The sequence below is a fragment of the Polyodon spathula genome, chromosome 52 (assembly GCF_017654505.1).
Source record: "Polyodon spathula isolate WHYD16114869_AA chromosome 52, ASM1765450v1, whole genome shotgun sequence".
NCBI lineage: Eukaryota > Metazoa > Chordata > Actinopteri > Acipenseriformes > Polyodontidae > Polyodon > Polyodon spathula.
In genome coordinates, this window is record NC_054585.1 from 1,359,747 (window position 1) to 1,379,112 (window position 19,366).

The following is a 19,366-nucleotide window of genomic DNA, read 5'->3' on the forward strand; positions in this document are numbered from 1 at the left end:
TATTCTTAACCCTGCTCTTCTATTATTGGATTTGTACCATCCAGTCCCCTCTGACAGGTCCAGTCTCACCTACAATAATACATAAGAGCCTGTAAATGTTTCTCACATTTACTAGCATTATACAGGCATAATTTGCATAAAAACAAGATAAATAACAAACATGCATATAGGGGAGGCACAAATGTTTGGGTGAACCATTATTCTTTTACACCATAAAACTCATAAAACTTGTTTTAAGGAATGTTTTCTTTAGGACTGTTTTTTTAAAGCCTGTTTTGATAAATTAAATCAACTGTTTGAGTGAGTTTATTAGTTTTATTCAAGTTTGACAGCAACCTTATAAAATGTTTTTAACTTCATTGTTTTTTTTAAACACTTCAAAACACTGTCCTTAAACATTCCTTAAAGTGTGGTGCAAAAGGCCCATTCCATGCTAACACTTGAAATAATGTGTTTGCACATCGTTGTTTAATATTAAAGTACATTGTGTTCCTTCTCGTTTTTCTGACTGATAATGTTATGACACGCTTGTATGTGCATGCTTGCTCCCTGGCCATGTCGCAAGAAAAAATGCACAAAGAACCACTCATCTCTTACCAAGGGTACTACTACTTTTTTGCTTAGTTAGTACATTTCTACTGCTTAAATTAATTGTACCTAAGAACATATGTATAGTATATTAAGTACTGGATGTACAATATGCAATGACTTGTACTATTTGGTGAAATATCCCCTAAATTATTTGGCAAAAATGTTAGCAATTTTTTATTAACACTGCTTAGAAGTCATGAACTCAATATGGCAGCCATTAGACCAATGGTTTTGTCAAGTATTCTGTCTTTATGTATCCCTGAAACATGCGTCTGTATCTCAAGTGGTGTCTGAGATATGTCCTGTTGAAAAAATGGTGGATTTACAAAAACAAATAAGCTCCTCTTAGAGGGATGCTTAATAAACCATGCATAGTACTAGCCAGACTATATTGTATGCAAGTACTACCTGAATTACTTATATATTAGTAAATGTGCTGTACTATTTATCCACTGCTACTAAGTACTTATCATAAGTATTAAAATGTAGCAGTTATTGATCGTGACTACTGGCTTTAGTTGCATCAGCATCAGTGCTGAGTGGCACCTTTTAGTTCAGGACAACATGATCAGAGTTTGGTGTAGACGGCAAGCCCATATAAACACATTGTTCCTTAGCCCTCCAGGTCAGCACCATAGTCCCTCACCACTGAGCTGGAGTCAGGAGGAACAAGAGCACCTGGTCAGGCTGGTCTTGCAGCTGGTGAGGGTGTGTGTAAAGTGATTGCCACATTCCAGACCTCACGACTCGTTCAGTGTTGTCACCCTTTGGAGGGGATGCTGGATGAACACGTCAAGAGCAAAAACTGTTTACCGGCATTGTGCAGCAGCGTTTTGAACACACCCAATGAGAGGTCCATTTTAGGTGGATAGACGAAGTCTTCACCTCAACCCCACCCCCACCCCTACCCCCAGGCTGTGTTAAGACAGCGTGGCCCGACAAGACCGACAACAGGCCTTACTATAGTACCAGTGCCCACACAGATTCACCTTCAGAGCCAAGGAGCAGTTTGTGCTGAGCTGGTCCTGGCAGTTCTCATCTGAGAAACAGGATAGAAATCACATTAATATCTGGATTTCAAGATCATAAAAACATTACAACAGAGCTGTGCATTTTGTCCAAATATTGTTTCTTTTTAATCACTATTGTGTTGGTCATCCTGGATTGTGTTTGCAGTTATGACAACATTATCTTTATTTGTAGACATCTTAAGAACAAGAAAATGTACGAGCAAGAGGAGGCCCATTAATGTTCATCTGATTCCTAGTAGCTGACAGGCCTCAAAACTTTGTCAATTTGCATCTTAAAGGATCCCAGTGATTCAGCATCAATGTGACTAGGTAGCCCATTCCGTACCTTCCCCACTCTGTGAAGGTGTCTCCTGCACACAGAGTGGCGAGGGTATGGAATGGGTTCTGTGGTTAAGAAGGTCCTGGTCCAGTCTCACTTTTTAAAGGTTTGTTTTAACCTGTCATACAATATCTACAAGTTGAGTATTCCCTTTATTTGTATATTACCAATCATGAGCACTGTCATATATCAGACAGTTAAAGGGATATCATTTTCTCATTTAGTACCATTATTGTTATGTTTTACTGGTACTCTCTGTTGTCATTTCTGCTTCTTTCCGAAAAGACTGATGCATTTCTGAAGTGAGGTGGTTTTAGAATGACCACTAACATTTCCATTGCAGTTGCAGGGGGGGCTGCAATGGTAGCTACACACCCCTTGTGGTCATTTAAAAACACACACACACACATGTCGTCATAAATGCAGCTTTTGGGAGTTTTTTCAGAAGCAACCCACATTGTTGAACAAGGACATTAGATATTAATTCTGGTAAAAAAATAATAACAATAATGCAGAAACAGCAGTAGATAATTATACCAAATACAATAATAAATGAAAAATTCAGAAAATGTATTTCCCTTTAAAGCATGCCTTAAACAATGTGTTAATGTATTTAGAGGGAGATTCTGGTCCCTACCTGGTGGTTTGGTGGGACAGGGCTGGAGGTCACAGGCTTGCTTGGCAACAGGCTTTGTGAGCGGGTCGCACCCTCTGACTATCTCCCTGCCCTGGTAACACTTGACATCCCTCAATTGCACTCCTGCTCCACAGGTCTTTGTGCACTGTACAGAGAGTGAATGGAGTCAAAGAGTCCCATTACTATATATAGTATTCTTGAGACTACAGGAAAGCATTAGGAATATAGGCAGGACCTCTTATATTTCTAAAGTACTGTAGCAGTCCTGGGAGAGTGACCCCAGTCTGACCTCCAGCGCAATCCCCGGGCCAGCTGGAGGGGTTTGTTGGACTTGCATATTTGTGGCGGTAAATTGTTGCTAAATTAGTTTGCTGGGTTTGCCATTGGCCAGAGAACTGAAAGTAGCAGCTATGAGGAAGATCAACAGGGGCAGCACACAGATTGGTGTGGAGCTCTACTATAAGGAGTGAGAGAAACTGAATGTAACAGCCGTGAGGAGGAGCAACAGGGGCAGCACTTCAATGTTGTGGCTGCTCCAAAATATATTGAATCACTCTTCAGACAAACAGTTCAAGCAGAACAAGTCTTCAGACAAACAGTTCAAGCAGAACAAGTTAGTGATTTTAGAGGAAGGTAAATAAAAACATGCTAATTCTGTGAGGGTAGAGCAGAAATAAACAGTGAGAAACCATAACTAACCATTGGTGGTTATATATGTGAATTTTATTATTTATAATTGAGGTTCTCCTGAACTACTGAGATTCACAATATAAATCCCCCTGCACACAAGAGAATTACTCTCTTCTACTAGGTCCCAGCAGATGGAGCTGAAGGCCTGATGTCATTCTTGGGGAAGGAGCTATGAAAGGTAATTAAAATGCTGGGCTAAGCTAAAACACTTGTGTCAACTACAGGGGTCGAATTAGTATTATCTTGCTGCCTTGGAGAAAGAAAGTCATTCCTCTTTCAGATGTGTGTAGAATAAAGACTAAGGGCTTGGACTTTAGCAACAGAATAGGGGTTTCCCCTTGACCATTCAGAGAACCGCCCCCGCTGAGGTGAGGCCGAGCCAATCGAGCTCTAAGGCCGGGAAGCAAAGAACTTCCCCCAAGGGGAAACTAAGGAAGGATAGAGGATGAATTAAGGTCTCCCTGGCTTACTGAAACTTTTAACAGAGAGGCTGCATGGAGAGCCTTGCGATCTATACAACTTATCAAGAGCCTCCTCGATAAGGTGAGTCAATGACTAGCTCGAAAGTTGGGAGCAAGCTTTGCTCTCCAAAGGAGGAGACTGGCACTGGTGCAAATGAATAGATTTATGCAGCAAAATGGAAAACGAAATGTAGTTAAAGTTTTTGCCTCTGACAAGCAGGAACCTTCCTCTCAGAGGGTAAGATGATGTTGTCAGCTCTCAGGTTGGGAAGTGACCGCTTGCCCCCAGGTGGGGCTGTTGCAGAGGTGATGCAGCAAAGTGAAGGAGGAAGGGAGGATGGAGGAAACTGAGAAGCAAGACAAGAATTAGGGAGCTGGCGACAGTTTAAATAGGGTGACTGATAAATATTTTAGTGGGATGACACAAGGGAGGAGCCCCCGAAATACACTTGGTTATACAAATCCAAGTATCCATATGATACCAAACTCTATGAATGTTGGATTTCCAACATTTCTCTTTAATTTAATCTTTTCAGATTCACTGAAACATGTATTTGTTTGAGTTTGATTTATCATATTTGGAACTCATTACAACCAGATGTGATCTTTTCATTTTAAGTATGATGCCTTGTCATGAGAGCGCTGTGTAAGAGTACGTTAGTATTGTATTGTATTTGCCCCACTTGAGAATCAATGACCCTGTTGTGCACGTGTCTCCTCACCTCAGACCAGGGGGTGGTGTACCACTTGAAGCAGGGTCTTTCGAAGCAGGTGTTCTCCTCAGCAGGCTTTTTGGTGAGATCACAGTCCTCTGCTCCGTGGTGTTTGGTTTTGCCCTTCGCGATCCCCATGCACAGAACAACACGCTTCTTCACTCCACGCCCACAGGTGGTGTTGCACTAAGAGAAATACGACTACACGTTTCCACCCTGACCATCAGTAGCTCCTTCTAAATGTTGTTGATTGACATGCAGCATTATATACAATCCCGCATCATCCTCCTCAGTTCATGTATCCATTCAAATAGATTTTTTATAAATCAAGGAGCTGGGGCCTATAATAAAGTGTAAGGCGTGTTCTCTTGTAGTCTCCTGCTCTCCGTGCTCTCAGTACTCACCCTCTCCCAGTCCTGTGCCAGCCAGTTTGCAGGGCAGTCCTTCTCCCCGCAGGGATGGATTGCCAGAGGCTTGTTCTCCAGACTGCACTGGGACTCTGGCACCACCCTGCCGTCTGCTGTCTTACAGTAAACATGACGGATCATCTTCCCCTGGCCACAGGAGCCTGAGCACTGAACAGCCACACACACACACACACAACAGGGAAACAGAGCTGTGAGAGCATAGACTGTATTCGACACTAAGATTGATGCGATACAGACAGCAGATATCATGTCTTGTTTCAGAGAGTTTGTATCAGATGGAAGTTAATTTTTTTTATATATATATATATATATATATATATATATATATATATATATATATATATATATATATATATATATATTGTCACTGTTAGCAATTCGTTTTGATACAGTGTTCCGAATTGTGAGCTGTTTATCTGAATAAGCTGCACATGCCCAGATAACATTTTTTAAAACTGAAATCTGAAATCTCTTTGCCAGACTCGATTTGTCTCTGTACAGATATGTATGTTATTGGATGAAGAGATCAGTCATATACCTGTACATTTTAATATTTTAAAATGGGAGTTTTGACTCCTCGCTTATTTTTGTAGAGCAGCTGGGGAGACAAACCTAGAGCCCTCTCTCTTAGCAGCATGGTCACTTTTCTATAGTCTGCAGGTGCATTTAGGCAGGTGCTATGGAAAAGGTGCTTTTCTACGAGCCTCAGGGTATGAAGGTGTGTTTTCTGCCTTGCGTTTTCTATAAGCACCAAAATATCCCTGAAGCAGTTTTATGTTAAAACAAGCCCAGCTCTGATATTCTTCAGACCTCAGTGCTGCTGCAGGGCTATCCCTCGAACTCCAGCTTTACTCACCGGTCCCCACTCAGAGACAGTCCACTGTCGGTCGCAAGGCGGCCCCGTGCAGTTTTTGGCATCTGGCTGCCGACTCGACGCATCACATGACCCTTCATCCTCTGAGCACCTGACTTCCCGGGTCACAGTGCCTCTCTCCCCACACTTCGCAGGGCACTAAACACAGCGAAAATCATTAAGACAGAGCACAAACCTGCCATTATAAATATGAATATATGAATATGTCTGCCTATTCTCTAGAATGGCCATAAACCAGACTACAGTCAACTCCGTTGAGATTGTACCCTGTTATATACATATATATATATATATATATATATATATATATATATATATATAGTTTTGTTTTTAACTTTTTAAGTATTAACTATTTAAGAATTCGTATTATAACTTTAAAAATAGGAAATGTGTGTCAATTTTGTACAAAAGTCCATGAAAATGGAATTAAATGTAAAGGTAAGATAAATGTTTAAGTAATGCTTAAACATTTTATATTATATATAAATCAAAAATACTGTCATGAAATATATGATTTTGTTAAATGTATAGAGATGGTATTTAATGAAATTTAAATGTATTTTCTTGGGTGAGTGTTACTGGCTCACTTCAGACCACTCTGCCACCTCCCACTGGGGCCCACAGGTCGGGTTCTTGCAGGCTCGACGCTCGGAGGGCCGCTCCAGCTCTGCCTGCTCACACAGCTCACTGTACACAGAGCTGTCCAGGCCCGGAGACAGCATCTTCCAGCAGCGCACCATCCGAAACTGAAAGCCGTCTCCACAGGTCCGCGAACACTCGCTCCAACTGCTCGCCTCCCACCTACAGACAGGGAGCACAGGGGCCTTCATCAACACACTGAAGCTAGCATGGAACCAAAATGCAGCATTTAATTTACCCCTTTTAAGCACAATTCTGACATTCCTTTGCTATTCCTATTCATATTCCTGTTCCCACCCCCGGTTTCAAACATCTAAAAATGTACCAAGCTATTAGTCTTCCCCTTGTCTAGGTCTTTTGTATAGATAAGAAAGAGTAAGGGTCCACGCATGGAGCCCTGCAGCACTCTTGTAAGTACATGGCCCCAGCTACAAGTTCCTCCACTTATACATACTCTCTGCTTATGTTCTAACCAGTTAGAAATCCACATGCTTGTACCACGTTGGATTCCAATCAATATGAGCTGAAGGATTAGTCTTTCATGTGGCATTTTGTGGAAGGTCTTTTGAAAGCCCAGAGATATGATTTCATAAGCTCTGTTTGCATCCTTCCTCACATAACTTCTTCAAAGACACAGAGCACATGCACACTGTCTGTAACCGGGGGCGTTATTGGTGTCTTCCCTGGAGAAACCCTGTATAAAGTATTCATTCACTACTGTTACTACCTTATTATCTTCTATACCTTATTAACAGTAGTGAACAGTAGTGAATGAAGAGACAACAGGTTCCCCGGCTGTCTCTTCACTTCTTCCTTCACTGTTATTTTACTGTTGTGGTATTGAAGAACTTTTAGTTTGATGTCTGTTGAAATACTGTAATTCTGTTTGCATGTCTAATATCTTTGTTTCATTTTATCTTTCCCTATATTGATGTTAAAGCTCCTTTTTTCCAATGACTTACTTGATGCACCTATTAAAACACTTCAGCAACTTTTCCTCTTATTTTCTCTGTACTTAATTAAATTAAATGGATCCAGGATATCCAATAAATCCCTGAACTTTGTCCAGCCACCTTAGTATCTTAGTGTTCTGCAGGCTCTCTCTTATTCCTCTAGTCAGTTTTTCTGAAATTAAACCAATGTGTTTGATGATTTTGGGTGACTTGTTTCCAATGGCTCCAATATTAAAATTTTTGGTCCCCATTGAAATAAAAGCTAAAAGAGAGTGAGTGAATTATTTAATTTGTACACTTTATTCTACCTTTAAAAAGGTTCTTGTAAGATCTAACCACTAGAGGTCATGTTATGCAATGTTTAACACATGACAAAGAGACGTCATGTGTTGCCCTTCAAGTCAAGAGGGCATTTGGTGGCAGCGAGTCAAACATCACCATATTCAAGAGGGTCTGGAACAGGGACAAAGGCAGGTCTGCGGGTAAATGATGTTGAAGTTAGGAAAATATTTTTTGCTCTATACTTTAAGAAGACAATCGGTGACCCTTGTGGTATGGTATGGCATGGTAAAAGCATCAAATGTAGTGGTAAAGCACTCCCTTCTAAAAGTCTACCAAAGTCAAAGCATATCAACGTGTAATAAAGCATAGTAATGTAGTAGGGGGAAAATATCCTGTTGTATGAATTGACTGACTTAGAGCAGTAGCAGTTCAAGAAGTTTTATTACAATGCATGCAAGGGAAGAGATGCAGTTACACAAACACACTCTCTCTTAGCTTAGTACGAGGTGGCACAATACTTATACATGTTCAGCATAGCAACATCAATATCATAGAACAGTCTCTATTTTTCCAATATTACAACAGCAAGAGAACATTCAAAGAGGAGATTAAATGTTTAAGAGATACAAATGGCAAAATCGTAGAGGAAGAAAAAAAAATAGCAAATATGTTAAATGATTACTTTTCACAAGTTTTTACAAAGGAAGATACTGACAACATGCCCCACATGTCATCCAGTTCCTATCCAGTTTTAAATAACTTTAGCATAACTGAGGCAGAAGTGTTAAAGGGACTAGGAGCTCTTAAAATAAACAAATCCCCTGGGCCGGATGAGATCCTCCCAGTAGTACTCAAAGAAATGAAAGAAGTAATTTACAAACCGCTAACCAAGATCATGCAGCAGTCTCTTGACACAGGGGTGGTACCGACAGACTGGAAAATTGCAAACGTAATACCGATCCACAAAAAGGGAAACAAAACTGAACCAGGTAACTACAGACCAGTAAGCCTGACTTCTATTATATGCAAACTTATGGAAACTATAATAAGATCCAAAATGGAAAATTACCTATATGGTAACAGGGTACTGGGAGACAGTCAACATGGTTTTAGGAAAGGGAGATCGTGCCTAACTAACTTGCTTGATTTTTTTGAGGATGCAACATCGATAATGGATAATTGCAAAGCATATGACATGGTTTATTTAGATTTCCAGAAAGCTTTTGACAAAGTCCCGCACAAAAGATTAATTCTCAAACTGAACGCAGTTGGGATTCAAGGAAACACATGTACATGGATTAGGGAGTGGTTAACATGTAGAAAACAGAAAGTACTGATTAGAGGAAAAACCTCAGAATGGAGTGTGGTAACCAGCGGTGTACCACAGGGATCAGTATTAGGTCCTCTGCTATTCCTAATCTACATTAATGATTTAGATTCTGGTATAGTAAGCAAACTTGTTAAATTTGCAGACGACACAAAAGTAGGAGGAGTGGCAAACACTGTTGCAGCAGCAAAGGTCATTCAAAATGATCTAGACAAGATTCAGAACTGGGCAGATACATGGCAAATGACATTTAATAGAGAAAAGTGTAAGGTACTGCACGCAGGAAATAAAAATGTACATTATAAATATCATATGGGAGATATTGAAATTGGAGAAGGAATCTATGAAAAAGACCTAGGAGTTTTTGTTGACTCAGAAATGTCTTCATCTAGGCAATGTGGGGAAGCTATAAAAAAGGCTAACAAGATACTCGGATACATTGTGAAAAGTGTTGAATTTAAATCAAGGGAAGTAATGTTAAAACTGTACAATGCACTTGTAAGACCTCATCTTGAATATTGTGTGCAGTTCTGGTCACCTCGCTATAAAAAAGATATTGCTGTTCTAGAAAGAGTGCAAAGAAGAGCGACCAGAATTATTCCGGGCTTAAAAGGCATGTCATATGCAGACAGGCTAAAAGAATTGAATCTGTTCAGTCTTGAACAAAGAAGACTACGTGGCGACCTAATTCAAGCATTCAAAATTCTAAAAGGTATTGACAGTGTCGACGCAAGGGACTTTTTCAGCCTGAAAAAAGAAACAAGGACCAGGGGTCACAAATGGAGTTTAGAAAAAGGGGCATTCAGAACAGAAAATAGGAGACACTTTTTTACACAGAGAATTGTGAGGGTCTGGAATCAACTCCCCAGTAATGTTGTTGAAGCTGACACCCTGGGATCCTTCAAGAAGCTGCTTGATGAGATTTTGGGATCAATAAGCTACTAACAACCAAACGAGCAAGATAGGCCGAATGGCCTCCTCTCGTTTGTAAACTTTCTTATGTTCTTATGTTCTTATGTTCTTATATAAGGAGTTGCTTTTGCTCAAAGCTCAGGAAAAGTTCTACACTCTCACCCAAATATAGCAACCTTGAACACATTCTTTCCTTATCTTTTGAAAACGCAAAAAGCAAAACAGTCATTCTGCTCTAGAACATTCTGTATCAAAAGCAAAACAGTCATTCTGCTCTAGAACATTCTGTATCAAAAGAAAAACAGTCACTCTGCTCTAGAACATTCTGTATCAAAAGCAAAACAGTCATCTTGCACTAGAACGTTCTGCCTCGAAAACATCACGCGATCCTCCTTTACCCTGCAAGTGCCGACCTGGGTATTGGCTGGCTCTTCAGTGAAAACATAGACAAGCATTAGTTAGTCTTGTAAAGCACAGAGAGTTATGCTAAAGCCAAGTCAATAAAACAAAACATGGTAAGCCATGATAAACTGCAAAATGCAAAGTATAACCATGGGCAAAGCATTGGAAAACTGGCAAAATACTGTGCAAATTCACAGTGGCAAACTCTTATATGGGCAGATATAGAATAAAGCTTGTTAGAAATACATTAAAGCCCAGTGCATTTATATCATAGAGATTGCAGTTTATTTTAGGAGGCAGACGTCCAGGTAACCAATGTGGGTGTGTATAAATTACAGGGTCACATTACTTGCTGTTTTCTCACTGCTGGTTAATATACTTTCACTCAATCTAATATTTTTTTTAGATGCATATTGGTTAGACTTTTTCAGGTATATGTCACTGGCACTTCAGTCCATCAGGTCATTTGTCCATTATGATTAGTCCATGCACTGGGGTATTAAGTGTCATATTTTAGACCAAAAATGTGGACATTTATTTGTGAGAGTTGTAAGAGAGACAGAGGGTGCAAACATGCAAATGTTATGGAGAGAGACTATGTGAATTAAAGACTTTTAGTACTGAATCCTGTGCTCTTCACAAAATATATTGGGCTATAAAGAAGAAGTAGATAGAAGATGAAGTAGGTATTTATTCTACTTTTGCTTGTACAAAATCATTGATACTGAATAAATACATATAAAACAGTATATGAAGAAAGTACATCTTTCTTGTGTTCTATTAGATTGCACTGGCTGTGTAGCTCCCCTTACCTGGGCTGGCATTCTCTCCCAATACAGAAGTCATGGACAGGCTCTGGCCGGGTCAGGGAATCACAGTATGTCTCGTCTACCTCGGTTCCATCGTATCGGACACACATGGCGTAGGAAGCTGCCACCCCTGTTACCAGCAGAGGGAAGGAGTCATGTTTCACATACCATGAACTAGCAAGTCAAAGGAAGCCATAATGTGTGTCACTGACTGGCAGCCCTTGTCTTGTGCAGTTGTTCTATGTTTGTGAAACGCAAACAAAACACACAACGTCAAAACACACAACATCTCAAGGAGCTACTAAAAGTGTTTTCTATTGTAATGTTTGAATACTTTAACATTATTTTATACTATAACTTTATTTTAAAACTTTGCTTCTCATCACCAACTAACTAACAGCTAACTGCTCTTCTGCATATCAGAACATTTACAAACAAGAGGAGGCAGCTCAGTTCATCAAGCATTGATTGATCTCACAGCATTGTAAGATCTTAAAATATCCATTCCACACCCTCACCACTCTCTGTGTAAAGAAGTGTCTCCTACCGTCTGTCCTAAGTCTATCTCCATTTAATTTCCAGCTATGTCATCTGGTCCTGTTTTCAGCTCTGCTCTTAAAGTATTAGTGGGGGTTAACTGTGTCTACTCCTTTTAAAGCCTACAGTAACCATTCCCTCATTATGATAGATTTAATTAAGTCTTTTTCTTTCTTTTGTGGATTAAACTGCTATTGTGACATCACTGCTATACGTTGGCCATTGAAACGTTAAAAATAAATACTCTTTGGAAGACCCACCCATGTAAGATACAAACCTATAGCACAGGTGGAGCTGCAGGGCTCCTGTGAGGACAGCTTCCATCTATACATGTCTGCCGCACTCATTCCCTGGCCTTTCCGCGGCAACTTAAGACGGTTTCTGTCAAACCAAAGAGAGGAAATGATGAAAATTCGATCATGCAGAGTTACTGCTTATCAGAGGAAACAAAGCAGGGAAATTGTAAAGGCGCTGTCTGCTGTCAGAGAAATGTTTTGAAACTGCATCAAAAAGCTAATGAGAAATCATGAGAAAAATCTTGCAGTTGGGGGGGGGGGCAGAGCCAAATGTTTCCCTGTACAGGCAGACACGCAATCCTCTCACTAACAAACTAACACGCAACACACACTACTCTCACCCGTTATACATACATAGAATGATTTGGTGACAGGCAGTTGTATGATTTTTTAATATAGATGTGTGCGTCCAGGAATTTTTAATGAATGCAATAAAGTGAGCAATGGGAAATTAATATTTATAAGGATTGTTTAATAAGCCATCCATGTGGTAATCCACTCCCTGTATATCCATTCCATACCCTCACCGCTCTCTGTATTATCAACTCCTTTTAAGATTGTATTGCCTGCAGTAAATCTGCTGAACATGTCCAGTAGACCCAGTATAACAGTTTGGGCAAGTAATTACATTGCAGTAGTAATCCCCTTTGAATTGTACATGATGTTTACTCAAGCAAATCTTCAGAAATACTGCAGCATGTTTTTGTGAGGATGAGCACCCTGACCCTCAAGATGCATCTACAGGTGTGGGTCTTAGAGTTGAATTCTGACAGCAGTGTGTTGTGTGGGTATCACTATTTGTTCCAAATCCATTGTGTTAACATGCTGGTAATGTTGTTGTCTGCTGCAGTTTCTTAAGAGAATTATACTGGTACTGTAAAGGAAGGCAGTGTTGGTCAGTTTGAAACGCTTGGACTAGGAACATAATAGCATGTCTAAATACTGGATCAAAGGCAGTAGGATTTGATCAATTGTTTTTTGGGTTTTTTTTTTCAGTTTAATTGGAAATTTAAAACATGAACTTGTTTTTATGCAAATGAACAATTCATCTGTTAAACTAGCTACAAATAGGACTATTTCAGTAATGTGTGCAAGTGATTAATCCCTCCCGGAAAAAAAGAGCGCCTCGTGGATCGAGCTGCTACAATTCAGTCCCCCAGTGTATATTTTATATTTAGATATTTTTTAATTATTCCATTTATATAGCGCTTTTTATACAAAAGTATCACAAAGCACTTAGCAGAAAAAAAGAACAAACCACAATACATTGGTATAGCATGTCACTAATACAACTGCCACATTCAGACCATTTAAATAACATTATACACATAATACAAAAGCAACAATTTTCATGTTACATTACAACCCACTAAGAGAATAAAGCCATTTTATAAAAGTGCGTTTTCAGTCTTGACTTGAAAACTGTAACAGTCCCAGCTTCCCTGACAAATGAAGGCAGAGGATTCCATAATTTAGGACCCGAGGAATAACCAGCAGTCCTGCACCGTGTGATCTCAGAGTGTGGTTTGGAAGATATGGGGTCAGTAACTCCTGCAAATAATTAGGTGCTAATCCATTCAGGGCCTTGTAAGTTCAAAGTAAAATCTTAAAATCAATTCTATACTGTAGAGGGAGCCAATGTAAAAAGGCCTAAACAGGGGTAATAGGTTCACCTTTCCTGGTTTTATTCAGAATTCTAGTGCCGGTAGCGCGGGATACCACCTGTTTTAAGAAACCAGAAAAAAGTGCATTACAATAATCAATTCTAGATGAAACAAAGGTGTGCATTAGTCTCTCGGCATCAGATACAGAAATAATTAGTCTAAGCTATATTTCTCAAATGGTAAAGTAACTAGTAACTTCCCTAATATGAGTCTCAAATTATAGATCAGGATCAAAGATGACCCCCAAACTCTTAATTTCTAGTTTAAGTTTTGATGAGACTGCAAGGATCAAGCTCATGTAATCCCACATTTCCCTATTATTGGTTCGTGAGCCCACTAGCACAACCTCTGTTTTATCTGAATTCAACATTAGAAAATTCTGTGAGATCCAATGCTTGATGTCTGTAAGGCAAGTAGCTAATAACACCCAGGCAGAAGAAATTCCTGTCTTTAGGGACAAATACAGCTGGGAATCATCAGCACAGCAATGGAAGTTCACTCCATGCCTGTGGATAATGTCACCAAACGGTAGCATATATAATGAAAACAGCAAGGGACCTAGAATGGAGCCCTGTGGAACACCACGGACAACTTCCAATAATGCCAATTTGACCTCCCCAATAGAGACGAACTGAAACCTATCAGAAAGATACGATTTGAACCAGGATAAGACAAGGCCAGATAATCCTACTGTGCTTTCAAGACGATTCAGTAGGATGGAATGGTCTACAGCAGGGGTCGGCAAGTGGTGGACCGTGGGCCAGTGGCGGCCCATTTGAGATTTGGTGGTGGCCCGCTCTGAGTTTCTTTATCAATGTATTTAGATCCGCCACCTTGGTACTTGCGCAGCCAGCTTCTGTGTTGCTGGAGTGATTTTCTCACACCGCACGCAGTCGGTCAATGGTTGCTAGGCAACAGTTTCAAGGCACTCAGCCAGCGTTACGTGGAAGTACGTAATCAATGCTTATGCAGTAACTGTATGCAAAGTGCTGAGCCAGCGGAACGACAGAGGTGAAGTTGGCCAAATTAGATAAATTGTTTTTTTTAATTTGTTAGAGAATTTTTTTTTTTCCCTTGCTGGAAGCAAAATGTACAATTTAATAACTACATGTAATGTTAAATGGGAATAGATTAAACCTGCATTTGTATGTTATGGCTGCTTTTGGTGGGAATCGACGTACCTTCAAAATACTATTTGCACACTTATTTTTCGTTGGAAATTTTTTTTTTTCTTTGAGAAAGTAAATGAAACCCATTAAAATAGTTAGTTATCTTTGCTGTTGCACAGATTAGTGTTATGCACTGTGTGAATTCTGCATGGTTTATTGTTGACTGAAAAGATGATGGCAGCAGTATAGTGGTAATGTCTTTGTTCAAAGATTTCCTTTTTTAATAAATACAGTATAATTGTACTCCATGCTTTGCCCAGTGTGTTTCTGTAAGTACGTTGGTATTGTGTAGGTATTATAACCTGACAATTGAGTTTAAAATTATTCAGGTTACATGGAGGTTAACGACCCCTGGTCTACAGTATCAAAGGCAGCACTTAGATCAAGAAGAATTAATACTGATGGAAAACTCTGACAAGGGCCGTCTCGGTGCTATGTGCAGCATGAAAACCAGACTGAAACCTCTTGAATACATCATTAAGCGTTAGAAATGTTTGTAACTGAATTGCAACAACTCTCTCTAGAACCTTATCTAAGAATGGTAGGTTGGAGATTGGCTGATAATTATTGAGGACTTTAGGGTCCAAATTGTGTTTAAGCACAGGCTTTACCACAGCTACCTTAAGAGCAGAGGAAACTATACCAGAGGAAAGTGAACCATTTATAATGTTTAAAATGTGGGTATTAATAACACCAAGAACATCTTTAATAGTTTTGTAGGAATAGGATCAAGAGAGCCTGTAGTAACTCTCATATGTCAAACTAGCTCTGTCACTTCCTGTAAAGTAATCAAAGAAAAAGTAGCCTTAATAGGTGTAGTTGGTAAAATTCTGCCAAAGTCCTCCTTAATAGGTGTCTGTGGAATCTCATTTCTGATGTATAGTATTTTATTTTTAAAGAAATGTAAGAAGTCATTGCAGCTGTGAGAGAAGCCAAGTCAAGAGTAGGACTATTAGGGGAAGGATTCTTTCATTTATCTAGGGTAGCAAAAAGAAATCTAGGATTATTTTTATTTGTTTCAATTAAATTAGAATAATATGATGATCTAGCCAGTGCAAGAGTCTTCCTATATTTAACCAGGTGGCCCTTCCATGCAATGTAATGAACATGCAGTTTAGATTCCCGCCACCTCCATTCTAGTTTACGACCCTCATATTTCAGTTGTATCATTGAACCACAGTGAGCTTTTTTTAAAAGACACTCTCCAGGTTTAGATTGGCTCTACAGTATCTATCTAGTGTTGTAGGTATTAATCAGCTCATCTACTGATGAGGACTCAGAGACTCAGAGAGTGGTAAATAATACCAATATGAACAGGTAATGGACTGTTTAATGTCAAGGTAAAAACTACAATAAATGAATAACCTTCAAAAATTTCCTGTTTGATTCCAACTTCACTACAGAAAACAACAGCAAGTCAACCTCCCTGCCCAGTAGAGCGAGCTTTCTGGAAAAAAGCATAGAATAGAATAGAACATCAATGTTGTAATCCTGAATAAAATCATTAACAGAGCCTTATTAGACAGAGACCTGACATTAAATAAACCTGGGTATAAATTGGTCCAATCAAGAGCAAGTGATTGAGCAGGGGTAATATGAATTTGACGAAGGTTACTGTAGCACACACCTCTGTGTTACTCAGCGGGTAGCGGGAATGGCAGGATACTTTAACCTGCATTTGAAATTCTGCTTCTTTACCTTCCCTCCCCTCCCCAGTTCCTAGTTTAAATACCTTTCTAGGTGGTGTTCAATGTTATCAGCTAGCCTGCTTGCCCCTGACCTATTTAGGTACAGTCCATCTTTCCTATAATATCTCTTTTCCAAAAGCAATCCCAGTTGTTTATAAATCGCAGCCCTTCTTGCACACACCAACCAGCCAGCCAAGTATTTAAGGCCCTAATTCTATTGAATATTTCATCCCCACCACCAACAACATGCCTACAGATCTCAAGAAGAAAAGATCATGCTTTATAATGCACCACCTCCACAGTCCTCCTTGTGGTAGTGTGGCACGGTTGTGTATTAAGGCGTTTTTTTCATAAACTGTGATTCATTTAAATTATCAAATGTTTTCTAGTGGTCATAGACACAAACAAGTCTCATATAACTGCTCATTATGGGAAAGGGAAGTTTGAAGGTAACATTTTCTACATTTTTGAAAATGTTACTTCTTTCAATAAATTGCGCTACTTATTTTAAAATAATGAATATTAGATGATGAGTCATAGAATCCTATTTCTATGCAGCTAAATTGTAGTCCACGGTGGATTTATGTATTTGACATACAATATGCATGTATCAGTTTATTGAATGCTGTATATGCAGTAGTAAATGTAGGAATACGTTATTAATGAGCAGATTTGTGATTTATTCTGTCATTCCTCATTAAATCTCAGGAGAATGTCAATGGGCATCCTCCCATCCCACAACTGCTTTTTTACACCCAGGAACTTGAAAGCAGATGTCATCAAGCTACTGCTCTCTGGAGGACAAAAGCCAGTCATGCAGGTGTCAGCTTGAGCTCACTATGCACCTGGTCAGTAGATTCCACTGTTTCACGATGAGGAGAAAAAGTCCCTGCTGGTTTTGCCACCCTAAACCGCTGTAGCGACAGAGCCAATGAGATGCTCCCTCTGGAATCCCCAGGGAAGACTGTCAACTTAGCACAGCCAGGATTCGAACCTGCGCTCCCGACTCCTTGACTCACTCTGCACACCATGTGGTTGTGCTTTTAACAGGTAAGCTGGAACCCCCTTTTCAAATGTAACTTCACCCAATAGAGTTTACACATTTATAGCAACTTGAATGCATGCATCTCTTGGGGTCTATCCAATTGATTTATACACAGGCAGTTTCAAGCATTAAAATCGGTCATTATGTGCATTAGCAGAATTCTCACTGGTATCCATTTTTGTTGTAGATATTTTGTTTCTTTTGTTATAGTTTTGTTAGACTTTATTTCAGGATATGCAAATTTCTCCTTTCCAAAGCTATAGACCAGCATACCCTGCATAGACGAATTGCAGCTTTACCACTGGAGTGAAATCAAGCTACAAGACAGCTAATAGCTTGGAACTAGGATGCACATATTTCTTCTACATTGTTTTCTTTGAACAATCAACATATTCCAAATTGAAGCTTAACAAGACAAAATCCATTGAGGCAAATGGATTTTAAAACCTTGGTAAGCACTCCTTTTCAATCATCTGGATCTTTTCTTGTTTGTGGAATAGTCCCCTTTTGACATATTCCATATCGATGAATACTGTGCTAACCTCCTGATCTATTTTACACAAAAATATAGTTCCTTGATGTCTATGTACTACATTTTCCCATAGTTTAGTCTTGTATGTCCTCTACTGTTTCAGAAATCAGACACTGTTTACATTCCACAAAGGTAGTTTTAGCTAGAAAGACATATGGTTTCTTACATCGTAAAACATGCTTTCCACCATGACGCTATTGAAACCTGTTAAAGCTCAGAAAGCAGAAACAGTTTGAATATTTTACCTATAGAGCTGAAATCTTCAACATGAGCTTATAAGGTCATGTTAAACACTTGTACATTCTTTCACACTGCAGTCAAGTATACAAAAGATTCAACTAATGCTTTATTAAATTAATGTTTCTTACACTATTACCTTATAAGGTATACACTTTCTTATATTAAGCTTTTTTAACATGAATTCATTATAAACTGCACCTATTTTTGAATTGTGACCAATGAAAGTCAGAGTAACCACCAAACGGTTTCTTCCATCCAGATATCTCTAACACAAAAAGCTGCCGTGGACTCTTTCCACCTTCCTCCTTAAAATCCCAGGTTTATTTTATTTGTTCTGGCAGTGCTGGAAAGGGAACTCAGTTTTAAAACAATACAGACAAGCCAAATGACTGCTCTGAGTCCCAACATGAATTATAAACATAATGGAATGCAAACCCACTAAACATCAGCTTGGCTGCTTCCACTCTCAGCAATCTTCAAATGTCTCGTAATGTTTAAAAAACGTAACATGAGCCTCAGGCAAATTCCATTCGCTGAGAGGAGATCAATGACCTGCTGAACAAAATTATTTAAACATTATTAGAAATCCTGCCCCTGTTTCGTCAATGAGCACGAGAGACCCAAACAAACCCCTTAAGTGTCAATTCATAAACAAAGACAACGTAAATAAAATTCCAACAAAAACATTTAACCTTGAGCTTTCTGTTAAACGATTTTCCCGATACTTCTACAAAACGTAGTTAAGGGCAGCTATCTGAAATAATTGAAATTGAAAGCCAAAAAAACAAACAACTAATGGAAAGTCTACTGTTTACCTACAGTAATTGTCTCTGTTTAAAAATCACACAGAGTATAGGCTAATCTCTGGGAATCACATCATACACTTTGAGCCCTGTGTGGCATTACATGCAGCATTCTGGAGCCCTGTGCGGCATTACATACAGCATTCTGGATAATAAAGTAGGCGGTCCAAACCTCACATGTTGGCTCATGACAGTTTTTCTGATAAAAAAGGTCTCATAGAAATGGGGGTATTTAGTTGTAAGTGTGGTGGCTCTACCTATCCCTGTCGCCAAGGATAGTCCTCCCACCCAGAGGATAGTAAAGGATGTGCAGCAGTGAGGCTC

General features: G+C 39.4%; 1 protein-coding gene across 3 annotated transcripts in view; it reads right to left on the reverse strand.

Moving 5' to 3' along the window:
- Nucleotides 1-307: 307 nt before the first annotated feature.
- Nucleotides 308-19,366, reverse strand: part of LOC121307039 (ADAMTS-like protein 2) — a 56,583-nt gene continuing 37,524 nt past the window's right edge. For all 3 annotated transcript variants that reach the window (XM_041239115.1, XM_041239114.1, XM_041239116.1), the window contains 8 exons: nucleotides 11,883-11,986; nucleotides 11,072-11,198; nucleotides 6,332-6,545; nucleotides 5,727-5,882; nucleotides 4,847-5,017; nucleotides 4,452-4,628; nucleotides 2,579-2,723; nucleotides 308-1,630 (listed from right to left, as the gene is read on the reverse strand). In XM_041239115.1, coding sequence (XP_041095049.1) covers nucleotides 1,512-1,630; nucleotides 2,579-2,723; nucleotides 4,452-4,628; nucleotides 4,847-5,017; nucleotides 5,727-5,882; nucleotides 6,332-6,545; nucleotides 11,072-11,198; nucleotides 11,883-11,986 — 1,213 coding nt within the window. In that variant the 3' untranslated portion in view covers nucleotides 308-1,511. The remainder of the gene's footprint in view (nucleotides 1,631-2,578; nucleotides 2,724-4,451; nucleotides 4,629-4,846; nucleotides 5,018-5,726; nucleotides 5,883-6,331; nucleotides 6,546-11,071; nucleotides 11,199-11,882; nucleotides 11,987-19,366) is intronic.